General features: G+C 36.9%; 1 protein-coding gene across 1 annotated transcript in view; it reads right to left on the bottom strand.

Moving 5' to 3' along the window:
- Nucleotides 1–24,432, bottom strand: part of GCS2alpha (glucosidase 2 subunit alpha) — a 127,282-nt gene that overhangs the window by 34,063 nt on the left and 68,787 nt on the right. Inside the window, exon 10 of the mRNA XM_081725938.1 lies at nt 2,301–2,539. Coding sequence (XP_081582064.1) covers nt 2,301–2,539 — 239 coding nt within the window. The remainder of the gene's footprint in view (nt 1–2,300; nt 2,540–24,432) is intronic.

Below are 24,432 nucleotides of genomic sequence, written 5' to 3'. Positions count from 1 at the left end.
TGTGACAGTGTGATTGTAACAAGGTTTCTTTACCTCATTTTCAACAGGGTCAGCACATAGAAAACAATTATTTTTGAAATCAAAATCTGCTAGTGAAGATTTCAAACTCACCATTTCAATTGGTTGTAATGCTATTGATGCAGCATCTCTCTTCAAATCAGCCACAATGGTTTTGGTCCTTTTTTTTTTATTATTATTATTATTATTTTTTCCAACATGAAGTGTGAACTAGCAGGGATTTTAAACCACCATGTATTTGAGAGTCCTTGTTGTAAATTATTTCCTTACTTGCTTTTATAAGCGAAAGTAATTCCCCTTTTCTGACAGTCTTGAAACGTCATCAGTTATCACACACACACAACATTATTAGCGGTAGTCACTGCGAAAGCGAATCATTCTCAGGAAATATAGAAAAACACTCTTATAATCAAGAAGATTCTTTAGCAATGTCACACGATACGCGTTAAAAACAAACTGGACTCGAGAGTATGCATGAATACAAGGGGTCTTTAAAGGAAAATTCCTCTCCATTGTTCACCCTTCCAAAGTTGAGTTGATTTTGAGTTTAATGTCCATTTCAGCAGCGAGGGCGTGTGAGACGGGATCTACTTGATTAACGTGGAATCCGAACCCCATGAGCTCACGCTGGGAATCGAACCCGGCTCTTCAGCGCCAAAGGTGCGTACGCTAACCGCTCAGCCACGAATCAGCTTTAGCCTTAAAAAAACCTGGGTAATTTCTTGTTACAAACAATGAAAGCGACTGTTTTTTGAACTCCGTTAATAAAATTCCGCATTTCGTTCACTTTTCTCGTTAGTTTCCCAATTTTTTTAATTTTATTTTTGCCTTTTTTATTACGATATTCAAAATTAACAGTACTGTAGCCGAGTAATGTTAGTCGTTACACGTCATTTAGTTCTACCATTTTTTTCCCCTGAGGATTTGGCTGAATTAAGGGATGAAGTACTAAAAGGCAAAGTTTGTCTATAAAAGTAAGGGGAAAAGCGATTTTTGAACAATTTTCGCAAGCGGATATCTCGAAAGCTATTAGGAATAGGGGAAAAAAGGAACAGAAACAATCTTGTAAAAAATTTTCTCAGCTTTCTTTTTGAACATAAAAGCTTTCCCGCTACGACGCACCGTTTTCGAGATGTAAGCGAAAAGCCGAAAAAAGTAACCTTCCCCCGCCCCTCCTCACCTCGTAGATCCGGGGACTTTTAGTATGTTTATCTCCTTACTATTCCAAACACAGCCCTGAAGTCAAAAATTCTGGTCCCGACCATGTCCTCTACACCATCTTCATTGGCTGGACTATATTGCTAGTTTCCATGTATAGTACAGAAACAGTAATTCCTGCTGCTTACGCATATTACTTAATAAAAACCTATAATAATTCTAGTGTGGTATTCGTTTGTTTACATTTAACAAACAACAGCTGCTTTTGTTGTAAACGTAACAGATGAAATTGCCAAACTGCATGAATATTTGCAATAATTTGTATAAGATGTAGCTATTGTCTTCAAGAATAACACTTCTAACACTCAAACATACAATATGATAATTAAAAGCATTTAAATACAGGATGCCCCAAAAGTAGGTATACAGTACAGCATTTTATATCATTTCTTCTTGTTATTCATCAGGTAGACTTAGTTTCTTTATTATTTATTATTAATGTGTTTTTACTTACATCTCAAGCTCAGAAGAGCCGACGAAAATACCCCCATAAACTAGAATGTTATACTTGATCAATGCACGGGTGTATATCTACTTGGGCCACCCTGTATAATTTTCCATTAATTCTAATTTTCCTCCTAAAATTATTAGCAGAAAGGTGCCATTTACAATAGTTTTCAACATGCTATTGCGTTGTTTACCTTAAGGGTAAGTTATGCAACTCATTACATGTGTTGTTTTGGTCGCCAAGCTACCATTACGCCAAGCTACGATTTCATTACAAATACGATTTGAACAATTTTATTGATACTTTTCTTGAAACCTTAGGCTAGATGGGAAAGAAGGGTGAACTCGACGCAATTTACCTATGTCAAGTGTGGGTGTTGCCACATATCACTTTGAGTTAATAAGTAAAAGTTACGGGCAATCGGTTCATTCTACCATTTCGTCCATTAATATTACAGTCTCCATTAGCCTCGAAGCATAATGGTGGAACGTCAAACTAAAAACTGAACTCACTAAACTTTTTTCTTGATAAGAAATCGGGGAAGGAAATGAAGAAAACTAAGCATTTTTATACCAACAAGATCATCCAGATTTGTAAAAGTTATCGAAAGGCTTACCTGCATAAAACCATATATGTTGTGTACATCTCTGTGTTCCCAACCTCCATAATGGATACAATCTTTGTGCATCGTTATTTCAGGTCCGTTGAAAACAGATGGTTCATTCATATCATTCCAAGTATACAGATCCAGCGTCGATCCTACGTAGTTATCTAACAAATACCTGTTCGCGTAGTATTCCAACACTTGCGGATTAAACAAATCAAGGTAACTTGAAGACCCTGGCCAACACCAACCTAAAATAAGCATTTAAATAATAATAACAGTAGTAATAATAATAATAATCATAATACTAATAATAATAATAATATTTTTATTTTTGCAGTATTAAATATTAATTAAATACGCATGCTGCAATTTATATAACGCAGTTGAAAGCATTAATCTCGTATTCTTATCTGTTTAAATATAAACAGCACATTATTTTATTGTCAATAGAAAATGTTACTTAAAATTTTAGACCGTTCTGAGGTAAAAACAGATTAGCTGATGCACAACCCTAGTTGCTTCGGAGTAAGTTAGCTGTATTATTCATATAATAAATCAAAACTTGTAATTACAGTACACAGCAAAGTTCTATTATATCTTGCAGTAATAAAAAAAATAAAAATAAAGTGGATGTTAATTACCTAAACTTCTCTCTTAATGCTTCGTCTTCTACTTAAATATCAATAAAATGATTTATTATATAAAGAAAAAATATAAATGTGAACATAGACTACGAATTTATAGACATTAAACCTCCAGCTCTGCTTTAACTCATATACTTATATGCTAGGGATATGTAAACTCAATCTTCTCACAATTTCCGAGTTCAGGAATATTTTTATTTTAAAGAACGAAATATCAGGTTTAATTTTTATATATTCTCTTTATTCAAACAAAGATATCTGGCGAAGTGTGGATAGTGATAATACGAAAAATGATGAAAAAAAAAATCAGCCAGAGTCTGCGTTGAAAACTCTGAAAAAACTTTAGCTGTGAAGGTTCGAACTCGGAGCCATCACTTCCTAACTAAATTCACTAATATACCAGAAATGCTCTAAATTTAAGGGGTCCTGTGGCATAAGTTTCTCTGCGCACACTATTGGAACAATTCCACTTGGCCTTCTCTTTAAAAGCATTTCTCCCACTGAAAGAAAATGCTTGGCCTATCTACATAGGACTCCAGAAAACAAGAGAACTGTGATAAGGATGCCATCTAAAATCATTACTAGGAGAGAGGTAAGGTTTGAAGAAAATTTACAGTCTCTTTCTGAGACAATAAACTAGCCCATAAGATAGATCTTGCCCTATAAATAGTCTATCTCTCCAAGACAAGAAACTGGTCTCTAATAACTAGCGTTTGCCCTAATAAATGGTCTCGCTCTAACGAGACCCGAAACTTATCTTTTTCAAGAGATAATCACTAACACTGGTTTGGATGAGGGATAATAATAATAATAATAATAAAAACCAGTAACATAAACCGAGAAACCGAACTCTCGGAAGGTGAAGGAACTCCAACCCAAAATCTTTTGAGTTCATATAAAAACTTTAATTAACCTATCCCAAAGGTTAAAATTTGTTACTAAAATTCAATCCTACTAAATGTCCTTATGTTCATTGCGGGAGAAAAAAAAAAAAAAAAAAAAAAATCAAAAACTAACTAACAAACAAAATCTTCAAAGAAAATTATTAAGTTCACGTATCTACAAATGGTCCTATTCCCTATCCATGGTTTTACGCCTGACCATCCTAACTTGCCAGCCTTAACAGCACAGCCAAAAAGAAAAATGTGGTTGATCCAACTGGACCTAGGACCGTCGGTCGTATGTAACCATGTGGTCCAGAGTGTCAGAAGAACCAAAACCAAGCAAAAATGTTCACTTATACATGATTCTGTTCACGCGTGATATAATCCAAATACGAAAAGATCCTCAGCTAAAATAAAGGAAGATTGTTAGAATTTTGGGAAAAACAGACGCTAACCAACCTCCCCCTTTGAAGTTTTCTCAGTTCATCTGTACGCATTCGGTCTGAAACAAAGGAATCTAATAACACAGTGTATCTAGCTAACAGTTAAAACTAAAGAAATATTTTCTCTAAAGATATATTTGAAGATAGATAAAATAAAATATACAAAATAAATGAGATAAATATCAGAATTTCCTATAAACTATATACATATATATTTAAATAATTGTCCAGGCCTGGAGCATGAGTTTTCGAATGGCACAAACGATTTTCAGAAGGTATGGAGAAGGTTGAAGATGATGAACGACCCGGCCACAGTTTGAGTTCAAGAACGGACGAAAATGTTCAAAAAATTAATGAACTTGTGCGAAAAGACAGACGTCTGAGCATTCGGATGATCACAGACATGACGAACATTAACAAAGAGATAGTACGACAAATTTTGCATAACAATTTAAACATGACAAAAGTTTGTGCAAACAATGTCCCGAAAAACCTCTCTCAGGAACAAAAAGACATTCGAAAGACCATTTGCTGTGACGTCATGGAACGACTCAAAGCAGAACCAGACTTGCTGACACGTGTCATCACGTGATAAAACATGGATTTTCCAGTATGACCCCGAGACTAAGCATCAACCCATGCACTGGAAGACTCTCACATCACCAAGAATGGAAAAAGCAGGAATGAGCAAGTCGAAAGTGAAGGTAATGCTCATAGTTTTTTTTTTTTTTTTCGATATCAGGGCTATCATCATGACTGAATGAGTGCCTTAGGGTCAAACGGTGAATCAGACCTACTACAAAGAAGTCCTAATCAAGCTGAGGGAAAGAATAAGAAGAAACTGGATTTGTGGAAGAACGATGCATGGATCCTCCAAGACAATGCGCCTGTCCATAATGCCCTTTTTGTGAAGCAGTTTTTAGCAGCCAAGCGCATTCCTCTGCTCGACCATTCTCCGTATTCGCCAGACCTGGCTCCCCGTGACTTATCTATTCCCGAAAATGAAAAGTACAGGGAACACATTTTCACTCTGTGGAAAAGGTGAAACAAAAAACGGCAGAGTTGTTGAACAGGGTGACATCTGATGACCTACAGCATTGCTTTGAACAATGGAAGGCAAGTATGCAGCGGTGTATAGATAGGGGAGGGAGTATACTGAAAGGGATAACAGTCAATTGTAACTTTCTTTGCAATACATCACATTTATGACACCAGTCTCGTCTCGTTATATAATTGCCACACACCTCGTGCATATATATACACAGGGTGAGTCAAAATAAGTGTTACAAGCCAATATCTCACGAACTACACATCATATAAGAAAAATATTACTAGACAATGTACAATACAGAGGGGCCTAAGAAATGAGTCAAACATTAGGTTTTCCCCGCCCCCCATTTTGGGGGGAGGGGGGTGAACGTGAAATTTTCAAATGGGAACATAGGTCGAGTGATACCTTGTTTGATAGATCGTGGAAAGCCAAACAGCTTCGTACAACATTTGTTTTCATTTTTGGCAAGCCTGTTTCAAAACGGCCGCCAAAAATGGTTCCACATTGAGATAGAAAGTGCACTGTTCAAACTGAGATTACACGCCAATATCACCTACACACCACCTCGTTCGAAAGAGCTTGAAAAAATTGAACAATTTTTGTAGGAAACAATTTTTTATATGGGGTACCGTTTTCAAGATAGACCCCAAAATTGGTCCTGTAGCAGATAAAATTTCCAGTACTTATAAATCGGAAACGTATGAGTAGGAAACGATTAAACAAAAAATGAAAAACGAAAACATCATAGGCAACGTGGAATGGTGTTGTCGTGGTGTCCCCAGGGCCCTAATCATGGGGCCCCGGGACCAATTTCAAAATTTCAAATGGGAATATAGGTTGAGTGATACCTTGTTTGATAGATCGTGGAAAGCCAAACAGCTTCGTACAACATTTGTTTTCATTTTTGGCAAGCCTGTTTCAAAATGGCCGCCAAAAATGGTTCCACATTGAGATAGAAAGTGCACTGTTCAAACTGAGATTACACGCCAATATCAAGCGAACTACGCATCAAATAAGAAAAGTGTTAAGAGTCAATGTACAATACAGAAAGCCTGAAATTTGTGTTAAAGAAGTTCCCTCGCTCCGCTTTTGTATGGAGGAGTGTACATGGAATTTTCAAATCGCAACATAGGGCGAGTGATACCTCTTTGATAGATCGTGAAATACCAAACAGCTTACTACAAAAGTTGTTTTGATTTCAGGCAAGCCTGCCACAACAGCATTACCACAACCTAATATCCTGTAAAGTAGTAGAATAACGTTTAGTAATTCTACGGGTATGTGCGATGTTAAAAATTGTAATTTCTATCACTGTAAAGCAAATAATTTCAACACTTACCATGTTACAAATGATGCTCGATATGTCCTCCATCCTGCTCCACACACCTCCGTAAGCGGCGGCATAGGGATGTTCGTACATCATGTAGCATCTCTGGAGTGATAGATGCATACACATCTTGGATATGCGCCTTCATTCATCAGTATTGTTGGTACGTTGGACATTACCCGATCCTTAACATAACCCCAGAGGAAAAAAATCAAGTGGGGTTACGTCAGGAGATCGTGGAGGCCAGTGAATAGGACCTCGACACCCAATCCATTTGTTCGCCATACGGTGGTCCAATAAGGCTCTGACCTGGCGTGCGTTGTGTGCTGGAGCACCATCATGTTGATACCACATTCTTATACGTTCAGCGAAAGGAATATTCTCTAACAACTCCGGGTATAGTACATCACTGATAAATGCGGCATAGGTATCTCCAGTAAGACGTCCATCAAAAAAATATGGCCCAATGATATGGTTACCAAGGATGCCACACCATACATTAAGAGACCACCGATGCTGATGAGCAACTTGTCTCTACCATAGTGGATTTTCCCTAGCCCAATAATGCATATTAAGTCGGTTTACGTGTCCTGTGTTTGTAAATGTAGCTTCATCGCTAAACAAGATGGTGGATATGAAGTTGCGCTGTCTGTTTTCCATACCTTCCAACCATAGACAAAATTGCAATCTGGCATGAAAATCATTGCCAGATAGTTCCTGATGTATGATGAAATGATACGGATTAAACATGTACTCGTGCAAAATACGCACTACAGATCTTTGGCTAACTCCACTGGCCTGAGCGAGGTGTCTCGTGGTAACATGTGGGTCTAAATGCACTGCTGCCAATATTCCTGTTGCACGTTCTTCATTGGTTGCAGAGCGGTAACGACCAATACCTCGTCCCCGGACAAGACTACCATGTTGCCGCAAACGTCTCTCCAATCGCAGAAATGCCATGTGAGATGTTTGTTGGCGTTGGGGATAGCGCATTGCATACATTCGTGCCGCGTTACGATAGTTTCTTCTACATTCACCCACCACCAGCAACATATCTACACAATGATCAAACACCGCCATTGCTCTATTCAAACGCTACCCAAACTAATAATATTAATGCGATAGTGTTCGTTTCCTTTTCGTTTCCTTGTAAGGAAAACTTATCACCAAAGTTGATAACCCGTTCTTTCTACGCTTTTGAACCGTTCAACACACAACTACAGCCCCTACCTACAATATCCACACTGCCACTTCCCTTTAAGTCACTGACACTCTCACTAACAGCTAGGCAATGTAACATCAATGATGATTTTACGTTGAACAATACTACTCAGCAAGAAAAAAATAATACCATACTATTCACACTGCATGAACAAACAACACACAGGTACATTCAAATGTTCTCAGTAGAACAATGAAAATCACATTCCCCGTCCCCTGTGTGAATGCAATATACAACGTTATCGTTGTACTATGTTCCGAAGGCCATCGGTTCTATTCCCCAGGCAATGACGTTGACGGGCTTTCCTTACTCTAACTGGGCACATGTTGAGATGTTGCCTACAAGTAGGGCCTAATAGGTACCTTCCTATCCCTTTCTCATAGGATTGTAGTGATTGAGGAACGACGTCTCTTTGCGTATACGTATTAGTATTATTCATTGTCGTATTATTTTCATTCATATTATTATTATTATTACTAATTTTATTATTATTTTTCGTAGTAGTATCCTTCTTATTATTATTATTATTACGTTAACCCTTATAGGTCGATTTTGCCCCCGAACATTTTACTTGTTATTCACTTACAGTATGATGATGGAACCTCGTGTTCGACATATTTTTAGGCCTGTCTGTATTGTACATTGACTCTTAACACTTTTTATTTGATGCAATAATTCGCGGGATATTGGCTTGTAACACTCAGTTTGAACCACAACAACACCATTCCACGTTGCCTATGATGTTTTCGTTTTTCATTTTTTGTTTAATCGTTTCCTACTCATACGTTTCCGATTTATAAGTACTGGAAATTTTATCTGCTACAGGACCAATTTTGGGGTCTATCTTGAAAACGGTGCCCCATATAAAAAATTGTTTCCTACAAAAATTGTTCAATTTTTCAAGCTCTTTCGAACGAGGTATCACTCGACCTATGTTCCCATTTGAAAATTTCACGTTCACCCCCTCCCCCAAAATGGGGGGTGGGGAAACCTAATGTTTGACTCATTTCTTAGGCCCCTCTGTATTGTACATTGTCTCTTAATATTTTTCTTATGTGAAGTATAGTTCGCGAGATATTGGCTTGTAACACTTATTTTGACTTACCCTGTGTATGTGTGTATATATATATATATATATATATATATATATATATATATATATATATATATATTAGGGATGGCCAATTCCGGAATTTTTACTTTCCGGAATCCGGAAAGTAAAATCGGAAAATTCCGGATTTCGGAAAAATTCCGGAATTCGGAAAAATTCCGGATTTCGGAAAAAAATCCGGGATTCGGAAAAAATCCGGAATTCGGAAAAATCCGGATTTCGGAAAAAATCCGGAATTCAGAAAAATTCCGGAATTCGGAAAAATTATTTTTTCTTTTTGTAATCCTAAGAATTTTGTTCAAATGCAAACGAACAAATTTCCTTTTTGTAATCCTAAGAATGTATGATGCAAGTTAAGCTGAAACTTACATCCTAAAGTATACACTACTCAATCTTCCCATGGCTTATGAGATGTAGTCCAAAAGTACGATGTACTCCTAATATTTAATTTTTGTTTTACTGTGATATTGTCCAGAGGTAAGACATATACCACACTGAGATAAACAACTTGACATAATGAAGATGTTATCATACGTAGTTTTTCAGAAAATCGTGAGAAACGAATTTTTATGAAGTTAAAATATGCGTCGCTTGCTGCCAGTGTGATGCAATTGATAACTTTTATGCTGGAATAGTCTTATTATTATTATTATTATTATTAATCATTTATGTACTGTAAAAGAAAAATATGAACCGTTAAGTAGTAGATTTTATCTGTTGTTTTTTGATATCTTCTAACAGTAATAACAAACTGCTTGTAAATACGCAATGATTATCAAGGACAATGGCATATTAATATAAGGACTACTCTGCAGACTAGCAATAAACAATAGTTGCAAAAAAATAAAAAAAAATAAAAAAATAAAAAGTAACTAACTGGGCCATGTCAGAATGTTCGCGAGAATATAGGGACGCATTGAGACTCTAGCAAAGAGCGTTGTATTATTATTACTCAAAGGGCCGTACGATGGAGGCAATTAACGCTAATGTTAATGGCACTAATGAGCACTTACTTGCTCTAACGGTTAACCTCATTTTTGAGATGATTCTTAGAAGTGGGCGTGTTGGCATGCAGTTAGAAGACTTATATCCATTATTTAAAAAACACACGTTATCTGTGGAGTACTAACGATTTGCGTCACTATCGAACACTAACATAGCACTAGCGAAGTTTAAAGTCGAAATTGGAGTCTGACATAAGTGGCTTGTCAACTTCACGGACATTATATTTTCCTTGAATGCGAGAATTTTGCGCCCGGGAAATTTGCGCCCTACCACAAAAATAGGGAAAAAAGCGCTCGCAATATATTTGCACTGGGATGTTTGCGCCCTACCCCCAAAAAAGGGGAAAATGCGCCGGCTATATATTTGCACTGGGATGTTAGCGCCCTACAATTCAACTTATTTTTGTATTGTGTAAAGTAACTTCCACTCACACTTGAACTAGGCTTGCCTCTCATCGTCTCAGTGAGTTACTCCATCCGTTATAATATTCCGAACAAATGACAAAAAATACAATTTTAGTTCACTAAAGGGCAATCCATACAAATACAATTTTTCATTATACTACAAAATTTACAATAAAAGTATAAATGACTGATATACAATTATTTATTAATATAATCAAAGAGTATAATTTAATCTACAAAAGGTTGTTTGGCTCTACCCAGATATCTCTGTTCACAATCCTTGCGAGTTGTTTGGCTTTTTAGGACACAAAATATAGAAAAGAAAATGTAAAGTGAATGTAAAATCAGTTCAGTAATATTATCAAGAAAACTATGTACAGTGTGTTTACTTGCTGGAATTACACTTCAAACACACAATTGCGTTCAGTCGTTCTTTCAGAAAAAATGTTCCGGGGGGCACACTTAGTATTCCGGAGGGGGTCACTGCTGGTACTATTCTATTTATTATTATATTATAGACGTATTATTTTGGTCTTCTCCGAGGGGGCACTCTGAGAGCTCTGGGGAGGCCAGTGTTCCCCCAAAATCATCTCTGGAAGAAGCAGTGATTGCGTTGATCCGTTGTGTTCTTTTGGCTTATATTGAAGTTTATTCTCCCCTTATATAGCCACAATGAAAATAAATCACAAATGGCATGGTTGTGGGGGGAGGATTGTTTATGCTGTAATGTTAGCCCCTCCGAGCACATGCGTAAGCTCCAATAGGTTCTTTTATTTCGCAGGGCTCAAACTTCCCGGTGGAGGTACATCGCAGGCGCAATTTTCCCTGTTCTTGAGGTAGGGCGCAAATTTCCCAGATGCAAAATTCTCGACACCGTTCGAATGACCTCGGAAGACTATATCTTTTTCAATACTTTTTTATATTTTTTTACTCGAGATTTCTTCATAGCTTCTTATTAAAATACTTACTAATATATCCTCATTTTATTGTCCTAACCAATCAATATGGGTATGTTGTCAGTAAAATATTTAGATTGATCGAGCCTCTGGTGTGTAACCATAGTATTTCATATCATCCCTCCATTAGAAATCTTGGCTAAACGAACCAATATATGTTGCCAAGAAAATAGTTTAGAATGATTGAGCCCCTGGAAATAACCACAGTATTTCGTGACAGGACCCCCCCCCCTTCCTATTACTATATTCTAGCTACGTGCCTGACTCAGCTAATTCTCTACATTCTTTACCAAGCACACATTTTCTAAAGCGGAAAATGCTCTCTAAATACCTAAGCTCATTATTTTCAGCAGATGCACAAATTGGGTAACATTCTATCTACATGAATGTTATATATATGTCGATTACTGGAAACCGCTTCTCGCTATCTATTACCATATTTACTATATAATGATTAACGTTAAAACCGGAAATGGTTGATTTGTACCGCTTCCGGTTTGAATATTACATTCATCAGGGAACTCGATTCTTAACTACTGACTCTGTACATCGTGGCCAAAATTATGGTAATCCATCAGATAGTTCTTGAGACTGTTTGTTTCACTGACGGACAGAATGAATATATGGCTATAGAGTTTTGATAAACTAAATTCGTTAATGAGTGATGATGGAACAAATATAAGAAAGGGAACCAAGAGTAGGCCTACCACCGGAAAAAGTTTCGAACACAAAATTAGCCATCGAAAACCCACATGTCCTGGGTTAGAATACCATAGATGAAAACTCTACCACTGAGTCATCAATCACCCGCTTATTAGTTTTATTAATTATTATATTAATATAAATTAATGAATGACTGCTTATGTTAATTATTGAACAATTACATTGTATACTTCGTAAAGTCAAAAATTGTAAATTTGTATTTACTGTACATACAGTGAGCGCAGAAAGTGTTCGTACACCTATGCTATTGAAACGAGAATGCCTGCGAAAAAGAAACAGAAAATTTAAGAAGTGTAATAACACACACAATATGAATAATGAAAACTAAGCTTTATGAATATATCAATAAAGAACCACAAAGACAAGTTTAATGGCCAGAAAGTAAATAAATTCCGTAGAAAGTGTATAGAGTAGACGCAAAAAGAGATCGTACACCTGACGTACGAATACGAAACAAAGATACCACGACTGGGGTTCACTAGTATTCACCTGAGTATACACCTCTGTATAGTATGACGAATAACAGAATGAGTTTAGTTGTGAATAGGAGTGAAAAAACTGCACGGTGGGCTGTCAAAATGGGAAGCAACCGAACAGAAACAAATGAGGAAACAAGAAAAGTAATTATTAAATTGCATAAGAAAGGTAAGTCTTTGAGAAAGATAGCAAACCTTGCAGACAGGCCTCGTTCAACAGTACAAACAATAATTGCGATGTATAATGTTTCTATCACTGTGCGAAAAAGAAAAAAAAAAAAGAAAAAAGAAAAAAAAAGAAAAAAAAACTGGAAGACCAAGAGTGTTGAGTGAACAAGATAAACGTTACATTATTAGGGAAAGAAAAAAGGTTCCGAAAAGTAGTGCTGTGCAATTGGCAACGGATCTGGAAACACGCGGTGTTAAAGTATCAGTCAGTACAGTGCGGAATATTTGCAGGGTATCATAGTCGGATAGCCAGGAAAATGTTATGGGTGAACAAGACAAATCGTATAAAGAGACTAAAGTTTGAAAAAGAGTATAAAGATAAGGGATCAGGCTTCTTTCTGGAATAGGATCATATTTTCGGACGAAAGTAAATTTAATCTTATCGAATCCAATGGGAGGCGTATGGTATGGCGCAAGGTGAATACATTGATGACTCCTCAAAATCTCGTCCCTAAAGTAAGACACGGAGGAGGGTCCGTGCTCGTCTGGGGTTGTATGAGTGCCTCAGGAGTGGGTCGTCTCCACTTTATCGATGGAGTGATGATCCACAAAGTGTATATTAACATATTAAAGGAAAATCTCCATACTAGTGCGCAGAAATCAATTTATTGTTCAACAAGGCAACAACTCCAAACATACAGCGGAAAATACTCGATTGTGGCTACTCTATAATACCTTGAAACAGCTTCGCACACCTCCCCAATCCCCAGACATGAACCCCATAGAACATCTATGGTCTGTTCTGGAGACAAGAATCAGAAGGCAGAGCTTCTCTACTAAAGAAGGCCTGAGAAAAGCTATTCAAGAAGAATGGGACATAATCAGTCCCGAAGCTACAGAACTACGAACTACTACAGGTGAAATCAATGCCACGAAGACTACAGACAATCATTAACGCACAGGGTAATCCCACAAAATATTAAATAATGTAATATACTTTATAAGCATTAATTCAATCATAAGTGTACGGTGACTTTTTGCGTTTACAAAAAAGGAATTCTCTCTTTTCTTCTGTACAAAACAGTGATTGTCTTTGTTTGCCCTTTCTCTTCTATATATAGAAATAAAATGTATGAATGTGTAGTCTTAATTCTGGTTATATATATATTTTCCACCTCCCGTTCTCATGCTAGCTGTTTCCAATATAAAGTATGCACGGTGTACGAACACTTTCTGCGCTCACTGTAGGTATGTTGACAATAAGCGAATGTTATTAGAATATTTGTTGAGATTTCTTTTCCTTCACTGCGATTCGCCTGGTTAAAAAGTAATTTGCAGTGCTTTGGAGCAGCTGCAGGTGGGAACGCGATAATGTTTGACATACCGGCGACTTTTTTGTGTGTGAAAATAAGACCTTCCTCATAAAGCAGTAAATAACTGCAGTAGCAATTGTCTACGTAAGTGATAAAGACATATCCAACTACAAGAAACTAATACAGTATATATATTCATTATTGTGTTTCTCTTTTAACAGCTACTAGCTAGGGGTGGCCAATTCCAGTATTTTTACTTTACGGAATCCGGAAAGTAAAATCGGAAAAATTCCGAATTTTTTCTAAATTCCGGATTTTTTCCGAATATGGGAATTTATCTGAAATCCGGATTTTTTCCGAATTCCGGAATTTTTCCGAATTCCGGAATTTTTTCGAATTCCGGAATTTTTTCGAAATCCGGATTTTTTCTGAATTCCGGATTTTTTCCGAATTCCGGAATTTTTCCGAATTCCGGATTTTTTTCGAAATCCAGAATTTTTCCGAATTCCGGAAAGTAAATTTTCCGATTCCGGAAAACAAAATTTCCGGAATCCGGAAAATTTTGGCCATCCCTAATATATATATATACAGACTGTTCCATAATTCGTGTTATTTTCTACAGCGCTGGGAGAAGATGAAGTTTATACACTATTAATATAAAATTTGGCACTCTTATTGAGAAATATCTGAATTTTTCGAATTTCTAAAGAAAATAAGAGAAAATTGCTGTTTAGCCCCCCTTTTAGGGGTATAAACACGAAAGTTCATTTTCCTTATGGGAGATTCAATGTTAAATTTTAGAAGCAGTTTTCTCCAATAATTATTCGTGAAGATTTTGGAGCAAATGAGTTGTATTTGTTACAAAATGCAAAAACACTCATTCACAAAGCTAGTAAAGCCGTCTCAAACATTATTTTGCGAAGGTTTCCCTTTTTTGGGGCAAGGGGCGTAAAAAGGTGGTTGGTGATATGTTACCAAAATCCCAAAGTTTATTTTCGGAATGCCAATAAGCGTGAGATTAATCACAAATGTCACAGAATTAATGCTCCAATGTCCTTACATGTAAGAGTGACTGACAATGGGGCTTCAGCCCCCTTTCAAAAATAAAAAAAAATCACCGTAAATATCCTTAGTAGGGACATACGAGAAGAAGGTATTTTTGTTAATTAATGTGAAATTTGGCGTCATTGTATCAAATGAGTATGCGTTTTCAAATCTGGAATGTTATTTTGATAACGCACCGCCTTAGGGGGGCACAGGGGGCGAAGTACTCGATGATGGATCTTTATAAAAATTCCAAATTTTGTTCCGGAAATGCCAGTGAGCGTCAGATTTTTCACCACTGTCACAGAATTAATATTCTAATGCTCCTTGCATGTGACAGTGACTTATATGGGGCTATAGCCCCCTTTCAAAAATAAAAAAATCACCATAAATATCCTTAGTAGGGACACACGAGAAGAAGGTATTTTTTTAATTAATGTAAAATTAGGCGTCATTGTATCAAAAGAGTATGCGTTTTTCAAATCTGGAATGTTATTTTGATAATGCATAGCTTTAGGGGGGCACAGGGGGCCAAACATAAAATGATGGATGTTTATAAAAATTCCAAATTTTATTCTGGAAGTGTGAATGAGTATTAGATTAATCACAAATGACACAGAATTAATATTCCGATGCTCCTTGCATGTGCCAGTGATTGATGTGGTGCTACAGCCACTTCCACAAATCACCAAAAATTACGATAAATATCCTTAACAGGGACATACCAGAAGAAGCTTTTTTTTTCTATTGGTCGATTAATTTGAAATTTGGCGTTATTGTAAGAAAAAGTTATGTATTTTCCAAATCTGAAATGTTATTTTGGTAACTGGGGACAAAGGGCGCGGTTGGTACCGGTAATTTTTGGCTTTGGAGGGCACTGGGGCCGAAGTATAAAAAATCCAAATTTTATTTTGGTAGTTCCAATGAGCATGAAATTAATTGCAAGGCGCTCAGAATTTATGCTCCTATGCTATTTCAATGTACAATCCGCAGCAAAGAACCTGCAACATGAGCATGTAAGTTTATTGTGAAACTACAACTAACAGCACAGGGAATCAACATAACGTCTAAGTGGCATGAATCACGCCAGGAGAAACCTCGGCGTCCTCCCCTGCACACTTATTTTGGAGCAGAAGACTTCGTCGTTTCACAATAAACATATATGCTCATGTTGCAGGTTTTTTGCTGCGGACTGTACCAGTGACTGCTATTAGGCTACAATCCCCTTTCATAAAACAATAGAAATTCATGATGAATGTCCTTATACGCAAGGTAAATATTTTTGCCTACTGGCAGAAGGTAAATATTTTTCATTATTAAAGTGAAATTTGGCATTATTGTGGAAAAATGTTTGTTTAGAAAAAGAGCTAAAGCGACAATATGATAATGGTAATGTGTTGATCTCTTTTAGTGGCGTCAACTCAAAATTTGATTGGCCTAACTGGAGTTTCAATGTAAAACGCAGAAAGCAGTTTGCTCTATATTTATACGAATTTTGCTGTAAATTAGCAGTTTTAGGTAGAAAATACGATACCATTCCTCTTCTTCCTCCCCTTTCATCTATGATGGTACATGCGTTTCTAGTTTTATTACGCCAAACCTCCGAATTGGGGAAGATAGGCAGTAAGAAAAATTCAAACTTTTCGTTATTTCCTGTGAGCGTCAAAATATTTGGAAATATATCAAAATTAATGCTTAGAAGCTACCTCCATGTGCCAGCGACCACTTTAGTGATTCAATTCCCCCTTCCCGCCCCAAAATCATTTAACGAACCACACCACTTTGTTTTATTATCTTCCATGCTTCTCTCTGGCCTATTCAGAATGCATGCTAAGAGATGTGTGTTTAAGAAGCACTGGAACACGTCCGAATCATTTGTTGGCGTCCCACTGTAAGCTGATTTTAAGCAATGTCAACAAACTTTTGTTTATAAAACACCCTCTAATTCCTGACTCAACTTCTTGTTCATGTGTGCTGACAACAGTTTCAGACCTTTTCTTACCGCAATACACCAACTATTTACGAGTTAACGTGTTGACAGTTCAATAGGATTTCGTGTCTGTAATCAACACCTGGGTTAGATTGACTTCTTCGGAAATGGACATTACATAGTAGGTGAATCTCGGGGATAGACTGGCTTAATCATTTGATAATTACTTGTCATTTCCAGTATACTTTAAGAGTGCATTCATACTGTAGTGTCCTTCGATCATGCAGTCTGTAACTCAGGATCAGCGTGCTAATGTAATTGAATGGTACATTTTATCAGAAAAATCTGCAAGAGCAACAAGATCCCGTATAGTTAAAGAACTCGGATTAAAAGTACACGATATGCAAATTCACCGTTTGTACAAATAGTTCCGCAGCAATTGTTTTCACACTGCCCATCTTGCATCTAGAAAAAGTGCAGGAAGATGTCCAAGTGTATCTACAGAAGAAACAAAAAGACAGGTGTTGTTATCTGTTACTAGTTCGCCGCGGAAATCCCTTGCTTGTCGAAGCTTAGGCTTAAATATTAAGAAAGCTACGCTACAAAGAATTTTAAGAAACTTGAAGGTAAAACCATACAAGGTCCGAATGGTTTCTGAATTGTGTGCAAGTGATTATGGTGATCGTGTTTATTTCTGTAACTGGTTTATCGAGAAGTTAAATGAAAACCCTACGTTCTTATTTCAAGTGATGTTTTCCGATGAAGCAAAATTTTTCTTACATGGTTCTGTGTCCTCATCACATGCAAGATATTGATCATCGATACAGCCGAACGTGAGATCAGAAGTGTCAATGGACAAACGAGGAATAATGGTTTGGTGTGGTATAACTGCGACTGAGGTGATAGGACCTTTCTTTTTTGATGAAAATGTAACAACGTCATCATACCAAAAGCTACTAAGAGAAAAAGTATTTGCTGAACTTGATCCTTTAAATTTAGGTCAAAGTGATGAATTATGGTTTATGCAAGATGGAGCGCCAGCGCATCGCTCAAATACGACTATAAATCTTTTGAGAGAGAAATTTGGGGAACGGATTATTTCTATGGGGTCAAGTGTCGAATGGCCACCAAGAAGTCCGGATCTTACACCATGCGATTATTTCTTGTGGGGATTCCTAAAACAAATTGTCTACCAAAAATAATGTAACAGTGTAGAGGACCTGAAACAGAGGATTGTCCACAGTATAAAGATGATCACTCCAGATATGTTGGAGAAGGTGTTCACAGTTTCTTTAGTAAATCGCATTAATTTATGCCTTGCTCGTTCAGGAGGGCATGCCGAATAAAAGTAAGGTGATTTTATGGGTTTTACACTTAGGTTAATGATCTTTTTAAACAATTAGTGATAATAGAGCCAAAAAGAGTAGTTTTCAACAAAGAATAATTTCCAGCAACTGATTCTTATTCCTCGGGAAACATTTGTTTCTATTAAACCGTGTGTCCGTGTGTATTACGTCTGCAGTGCATACGAGTAAGTTGTTGTATGGAAAGTTGGATAATACGGTTATTGTGTAAGAAGTAATGAAAATACATGCTTTTTCTTTTTACGAATAAAGCAATCAATATTGAAACTTAAAGCTCACTTCTAATTTTTAAGATCTTACTTTTCATTAAGATTTTTTTTGGTTCCTGCTACGTTTTCTATTGTCATTTTGTGTTCTATTTCGAGATGGTTCTGTTAAGTGTGTAGAAAATACGTAGGTGATTTGTGTGTGAGATTTTCTGCTAGCTCTAATTGATTTTAAAAAATATAAAATTCTTTGATTATATTCCAGTGACACCATAACAACAAAGCTATATGCATAATCAGTTACACTGACAGAAGTTATTCATTTACAGTAATTTCCAGGTTTATTGTATATATATTTTGTTTTGCAATAATGACAACTTACATATTAATTATGACATATTTATTGCGAATTTTTGTGATTTTTGGAAGGGGGCTGTAGCCCATATAAGTCACTGGGACATGCAAAGAGCATCGGAATATTAATTCTGTGACATTTGTGACTAATCTCACGCTCATTAGCATTTTCAAAATAAAATTTGGAATTTTCATAAAGATCCACAATCTTATGCTTCGCCCCTTTGCCGCTAAAGGTGGTGCGTTATCAAAATTATACCGAATTTAAAAAAACGACAGCGCCAAATTTCACATTACTTGATTTTAAAAAATAGCTTCTTCCGGTGTGTCCCTGTTAAGGATATTTATCGTGATTTGTGGAAGGGCGCTGTAGCCCCACATCAATCACTGGCACATGCAAGGAGCATCGGAATCTTAATTCTGTGTCATTTGTGATTAATCTGAAACTCATTTACACTTCCAGAATAAAATTTGGGCTGCTCGCCCTGTGCCCTTCTAATCCGGTGTCACCAAAATAATATTTTATATTTCAAAACCGCGTACCTTTTTACTAAGATAACAAATTATTTTACATTAATTTGACAAGAAATAATGGTTTCTCGGATGTCCCTGCTAAAATATTTATGGCTAATTTTTTATGTGATTTTTTGGAAGGGGGCTGTAGTCCCATATCAATCACTGGCACATGCAAAAAACATCGGAATATTAATTCTGAGAAATTTATGATTAATCTAATGCTCACTGGCATTTCCAGAATAAAATTTGGAATTTTTATAAACATCCGTCATTTTATGTTTCGTCCTCTGTGCCCCCTAAGGCGGTGCGGTACCAAAGTAACATCCCATATTAAAAGACACATACCTTTTTAGCACAATAACACCAAATTTAACTTAATTGATTTTTTTAAAAAAATAGTTTCCTCCGGTATGTTCCTGCTAAGGATATTTATGGTGAATTTTTAATGATTTTTGGAAGGGAGGCTGTAGCCCCATATCAATCACTGACACATGCAAGAGGCATCGGAATATTAATTCTGTGACATTTGTGATTAATCTGACCCTCACTGGCATTTCCGGAACAAAATTTGGAATTTTTATAAAGGTCTATCATCTGATGCTTCGCCCCCTGTGCCCTCCTAAGGCAGTGGTTACTAAAATAACATTTCAGATGTGAAAAACTAATATCTTTGTGCTACAACGACGCCAAATTACACATTAATTGACAAAAATACCTTCTTTTCTTATGTCACTACTAAGGATATTTATGGTGATTTTTTTGAGAGGGGGCTATAGCCCCATATAAGTCACTGGCACATGCAAGGAGCATTAGAATATTAATTCTGTGACAGTGGTGAAAAATCTGACGCTCACTGGCATTTCCGGAACAAAATTTGGAATTTTTATAAAGATCCATCATCTAGTACTTCGCCCCCTGTGCCCCCCTAAGGCGATGGGTTATCAAAATAACATTCCAGATTTGAAAAACGCATACTCATTTGATACAATGACGCCAAATTTCACATTAATTAACTAAAATACCTTCTTCTCGTATGTCCCTACTAAGGATATTTATGGTGATTTTTTTTAATTTTTGAAAGGGGGCTGTAGCCCCATTATCAGTCACTCTTACATGTAAGGACATTGGAGCATTAATTCTGTGACACTTGTGATTAATCTCACGCTTATTGGCATTCCGAAAATAAATTTTGGGAATTTGGTAACATATCACCCACCATCTTTTTACGCCCCTTGCCCCCCAAAAGGGGAACCTTCCCAAAATAATGTTTGAGACGGCTTTGCTAGCTTTGTGAATGAGTGTTTTTGCATTTTGTAACAAATACAACTCATTTGCTCCAAAATCTTCACGAATAATTATTGGAGAAAACTGCTTCTAAAATTTAACATTGAATCTCCCATAAGGAAAATGAACTTTCGTGTTTACACCTCTAAAAGGGGGGCTAAACAGCAATTTTCTCTTATTTTCTTTAGAAATTCGAAAAATTCAGATATTTCTCAATAAGAGTGCCAAATTTTACATTAATAGTGTATAAACTTCATCTTCTCCCAGCGCTGTAGAAAATAACACGAATTATGGAACAGTCTGTATATATAATTTAGAGAATACAGTCTTTAATAATAGTATATACAATTGACCTATAACGAGTAAGTGACAAAAATGTCTACTTATAATCTATATAAATATATGTACAGTGAAACCTCCCTTAATGTCACTTCTCAATAGAAAAAAGTCAACACCAGCTGTGCCAGAAAGTAGTATTCAAACAGCGGGTGTTGGCAGTCCTGACGCGATGACCAACATCGACTTTTTGAAAGAAGAAAACGTAACATGTTTTCACAGAAGAGAATTAAATTGATATTCTGATTATCATCAGTTGTTGTATTTGTTTTACTTGCATACTACAAGATATTAATTTCTGTTTTCCTATTTACAACTTATTTTAAAGGGAACATAATTTTGAAACAATTTATTCATCATTTAACATCATTTTTGAGTGGTTTATAATATATACATCAGTGTACAAAAAAGACGAAAATAAATTTTGCATGCTGTATTATCCTAAAGTACTGTAGGTAGGTAAAACTCGAACCTTACACAGAAAGTAATCTTACAGTATGATACAGGAAACAACAGAAAGAACCACGTGATTAAAAGAACAAAAATAGTTATTTTCATACAAAGCCAATAACTTACACTGAAAGCACTGCGACTTATCGTAATTAAAAAGGTGATATGACCACGGACAGCGATACATGCTCTGAAACGGATTCCAAGTTGCTCACAAAGTTGGTAATGAATTGTTGTATGGAGTTCCATTACTCCAACAGCGCTATTGACAATTGCTTGATGGCACTTGATGCATCTGGACGTGCAACAAGACGTCTCCCCACAGCGTCTCAAATGTGCTCGATAGGATCCAAATTGGAGGAACTTGCAGGCCAGTGCATTCACTGAATATCACACGTTCCAAGAGCTCCGTCACCTGCGATGTTCGATGCGGTTGCTCATTATCATCCACAAAGAAGTTGAGGACGACTACACCTCTGAAAGACGCACGTGGGAAAGGAGTACGCTGTTACGATAACATTAACCATTGAGATACCTCGTTCAAAAATTGGAAGTCAGTATGCTCATTTAGCATTATTCCTAACCATACAAGAACACGGGACCACCAAAATGATAATGTTAGACAATATTCATGGTTCACTGCATGTTCCCATCTCTCGTTAGATGAGTGTACGTCGAAAATCATTACTCAGACTGAATCTGCTCTCATCAGAGGAGAGAATACGATTCTATTCCTTCTCGGTGCAGTCCTAATGTTCTTGGTACCACCACAAACAGTGCCACAGATGTGCGGAAGCCAACGGAATACAATGTAATGGCTGTCGGACAAAGAGACCACCCCTCTGCAGTCGTCGTGCTACTATAGAACATGAGATTAGGCGCATTGAAGTCCTATTAAATACATTTGCAATTGCACTCGATGTTTGATGTGGGATCCTTCTTGCTTGTTGCACAATGTAGAGGTCATTTGCTGCTGTAGTTGATCGTGGTCGACCATCACGTCTTCTTCGCACAGCATTGCCTGTGGTTCAGAATGCTTTTCATGCACGCGAAACAATGCAGTGGGCAATATTAGACTCCGTCACACTAGTCTTTCAGTTTCCCGATGACTCTTTCTCGTGTAATGTCATCCAAATATTGTCTTCGGTCATGTTGTGAATAACACCACACAATGCACCTTAACCACCTACCGTTACGTTTCTCTTGACGCTCGATGCCACTTCCGTTCTGAGATTTGAAGTGTGCGAGACATCACAATTTACTCTTTACAACCTGTTTCTCATCATAAATAAAATTGTATGACCCCCACAAAACATATTCGAGAACACACACACAAACAATACAAAATATCAAATGTGCGTGTATACTCGTCAAGAACGGCAAGGGGGTTAACACCACATTGACTGACGCGTACTGTCTAGTCCCTTTCATTCAACTGCTCAATGTTGAGGAAGAAGATCCATTCAGCGCTAAAGTAACGCTGACGTCAAGGCATGCAACGTCTTGCTCTCTGTGCACGTACAGAAGACCTCTTGTAACATGCTGCTGAGCTTTCACTCATTTCTATCGACTACACAATAGTTTATGTTCCTTTAGCTATCTCGTCCTCAATAACACAAGACTACGGAGGGAACAAATGTACAATAGGGAGTAGACCACAGCATGCACAGCACCCAGTGACTAACAAGCCTGATATAGGATTCTAAAAAAAAAAAAAAATAAATAAATAAATAAATAAAATAAATAAAAAAAATGTTAGAGTAGCCGTAGAAAGAAGGCCCATGTGACATAATGCGGAAATGTGAACAGCAAGTCTTCCTGTAGCGCAGCAATTCAAATAGCGTTTGTATGGAATCTATATCTCGAACCGTTCTCGAAAGCTATAAAACGAACTGCCTTGGAGTTGCAACACTGCATAAAATCCTGCATACCTTCCAAACCACAGAAACGAAGTCGTAGTGCCTGAAAAGGATACAAAAAAGTTGTGGCACGAAAGGTAACAAACGTGTGACAAAAAAGTACGTCAGAATCGATTCACAAAGATTAATAGGTGATAGGTGTCAGTCAAGAGTATAGGAAACGTTAACATGTAAGACAATGATCAAGACACACACACTGTATTCAGGTTAACAGTAATATACAGGTGCAAAATATTTGAACATTATTCACCAATACACGCAACAGAAAAGCCATAGATAGTATAGCAAAATACATGCATTTCTTGCCCTAGCCGCACACTAAATATGAAGCATCAAGCCCGTTAGTCACTGGGTGCTGTGCATGCTGTGGTTTACTCCCTACTGTACACTTTTTCCTTCCGTAGTCTTGTTGTTGTACATTTGTTCATTTCTCTGTACGGGGCCCATAATTTCTCAACTTTCGAGCCTCGTATCTTTGTTATTTGACCACTGATAACCCACCGTTTGCTTATTTTCTTTCACGTTTCATGCCAATTGTTTTAATGCCATAAAATGGTATACGTTCTATTTGAAAAACTGTAAGTTTGTGTTGGGGTAGCAACACTGCTTGTGACACTACTGCCGTGTTCTTCGTCACGTGTCCTCCTTTCAAAGGTAATAGGTTACCTGGACACATTTTTCATTTTCTGCCATTTTCCGGCGTTTTAAGGGTGTAACTCGGCACAGCCTCAACAGTCACTGCGTGGTATATGTATTATACGTAGCAGGTAAGCGAAGCATTTCCGCACTGAATGACTATCACCACGGTGATTAGCGATCCACAATTAGTCAGGGTACCAATTTTCATAAATATCTAGCTGTCACGATTCGCATACGTCCCTTGTAAGTAACATAATAATAATTTTTGGGCCAATTCTATATTCTCCCATATTCTTTGAAATTCAATTCTCCATAATCATTAACATACGTGTAACTGTGTTTTATAATGTTGAACCGATTCAACATTGCTAA

This window comes from Thermobia domestica, chromosome 9 (assembly GCF_964235325.1).
Source record: "Thermobia domestica chromosome 9, izTheDome1.hap1.1, whole genome shotgun sequence".
NCBI classification, from domain to species: domain Eukaryota; kingdom Metazoa; phylum Arthropoda; class Insecta; order Zygentoma; family Lepismatidae; genus Thermobia; species Thermobia domestica.
Note: the sequence above shows the minus strand (reverse complement) of the source record. Positions and strands in the feature narration are given on the sequence as shown.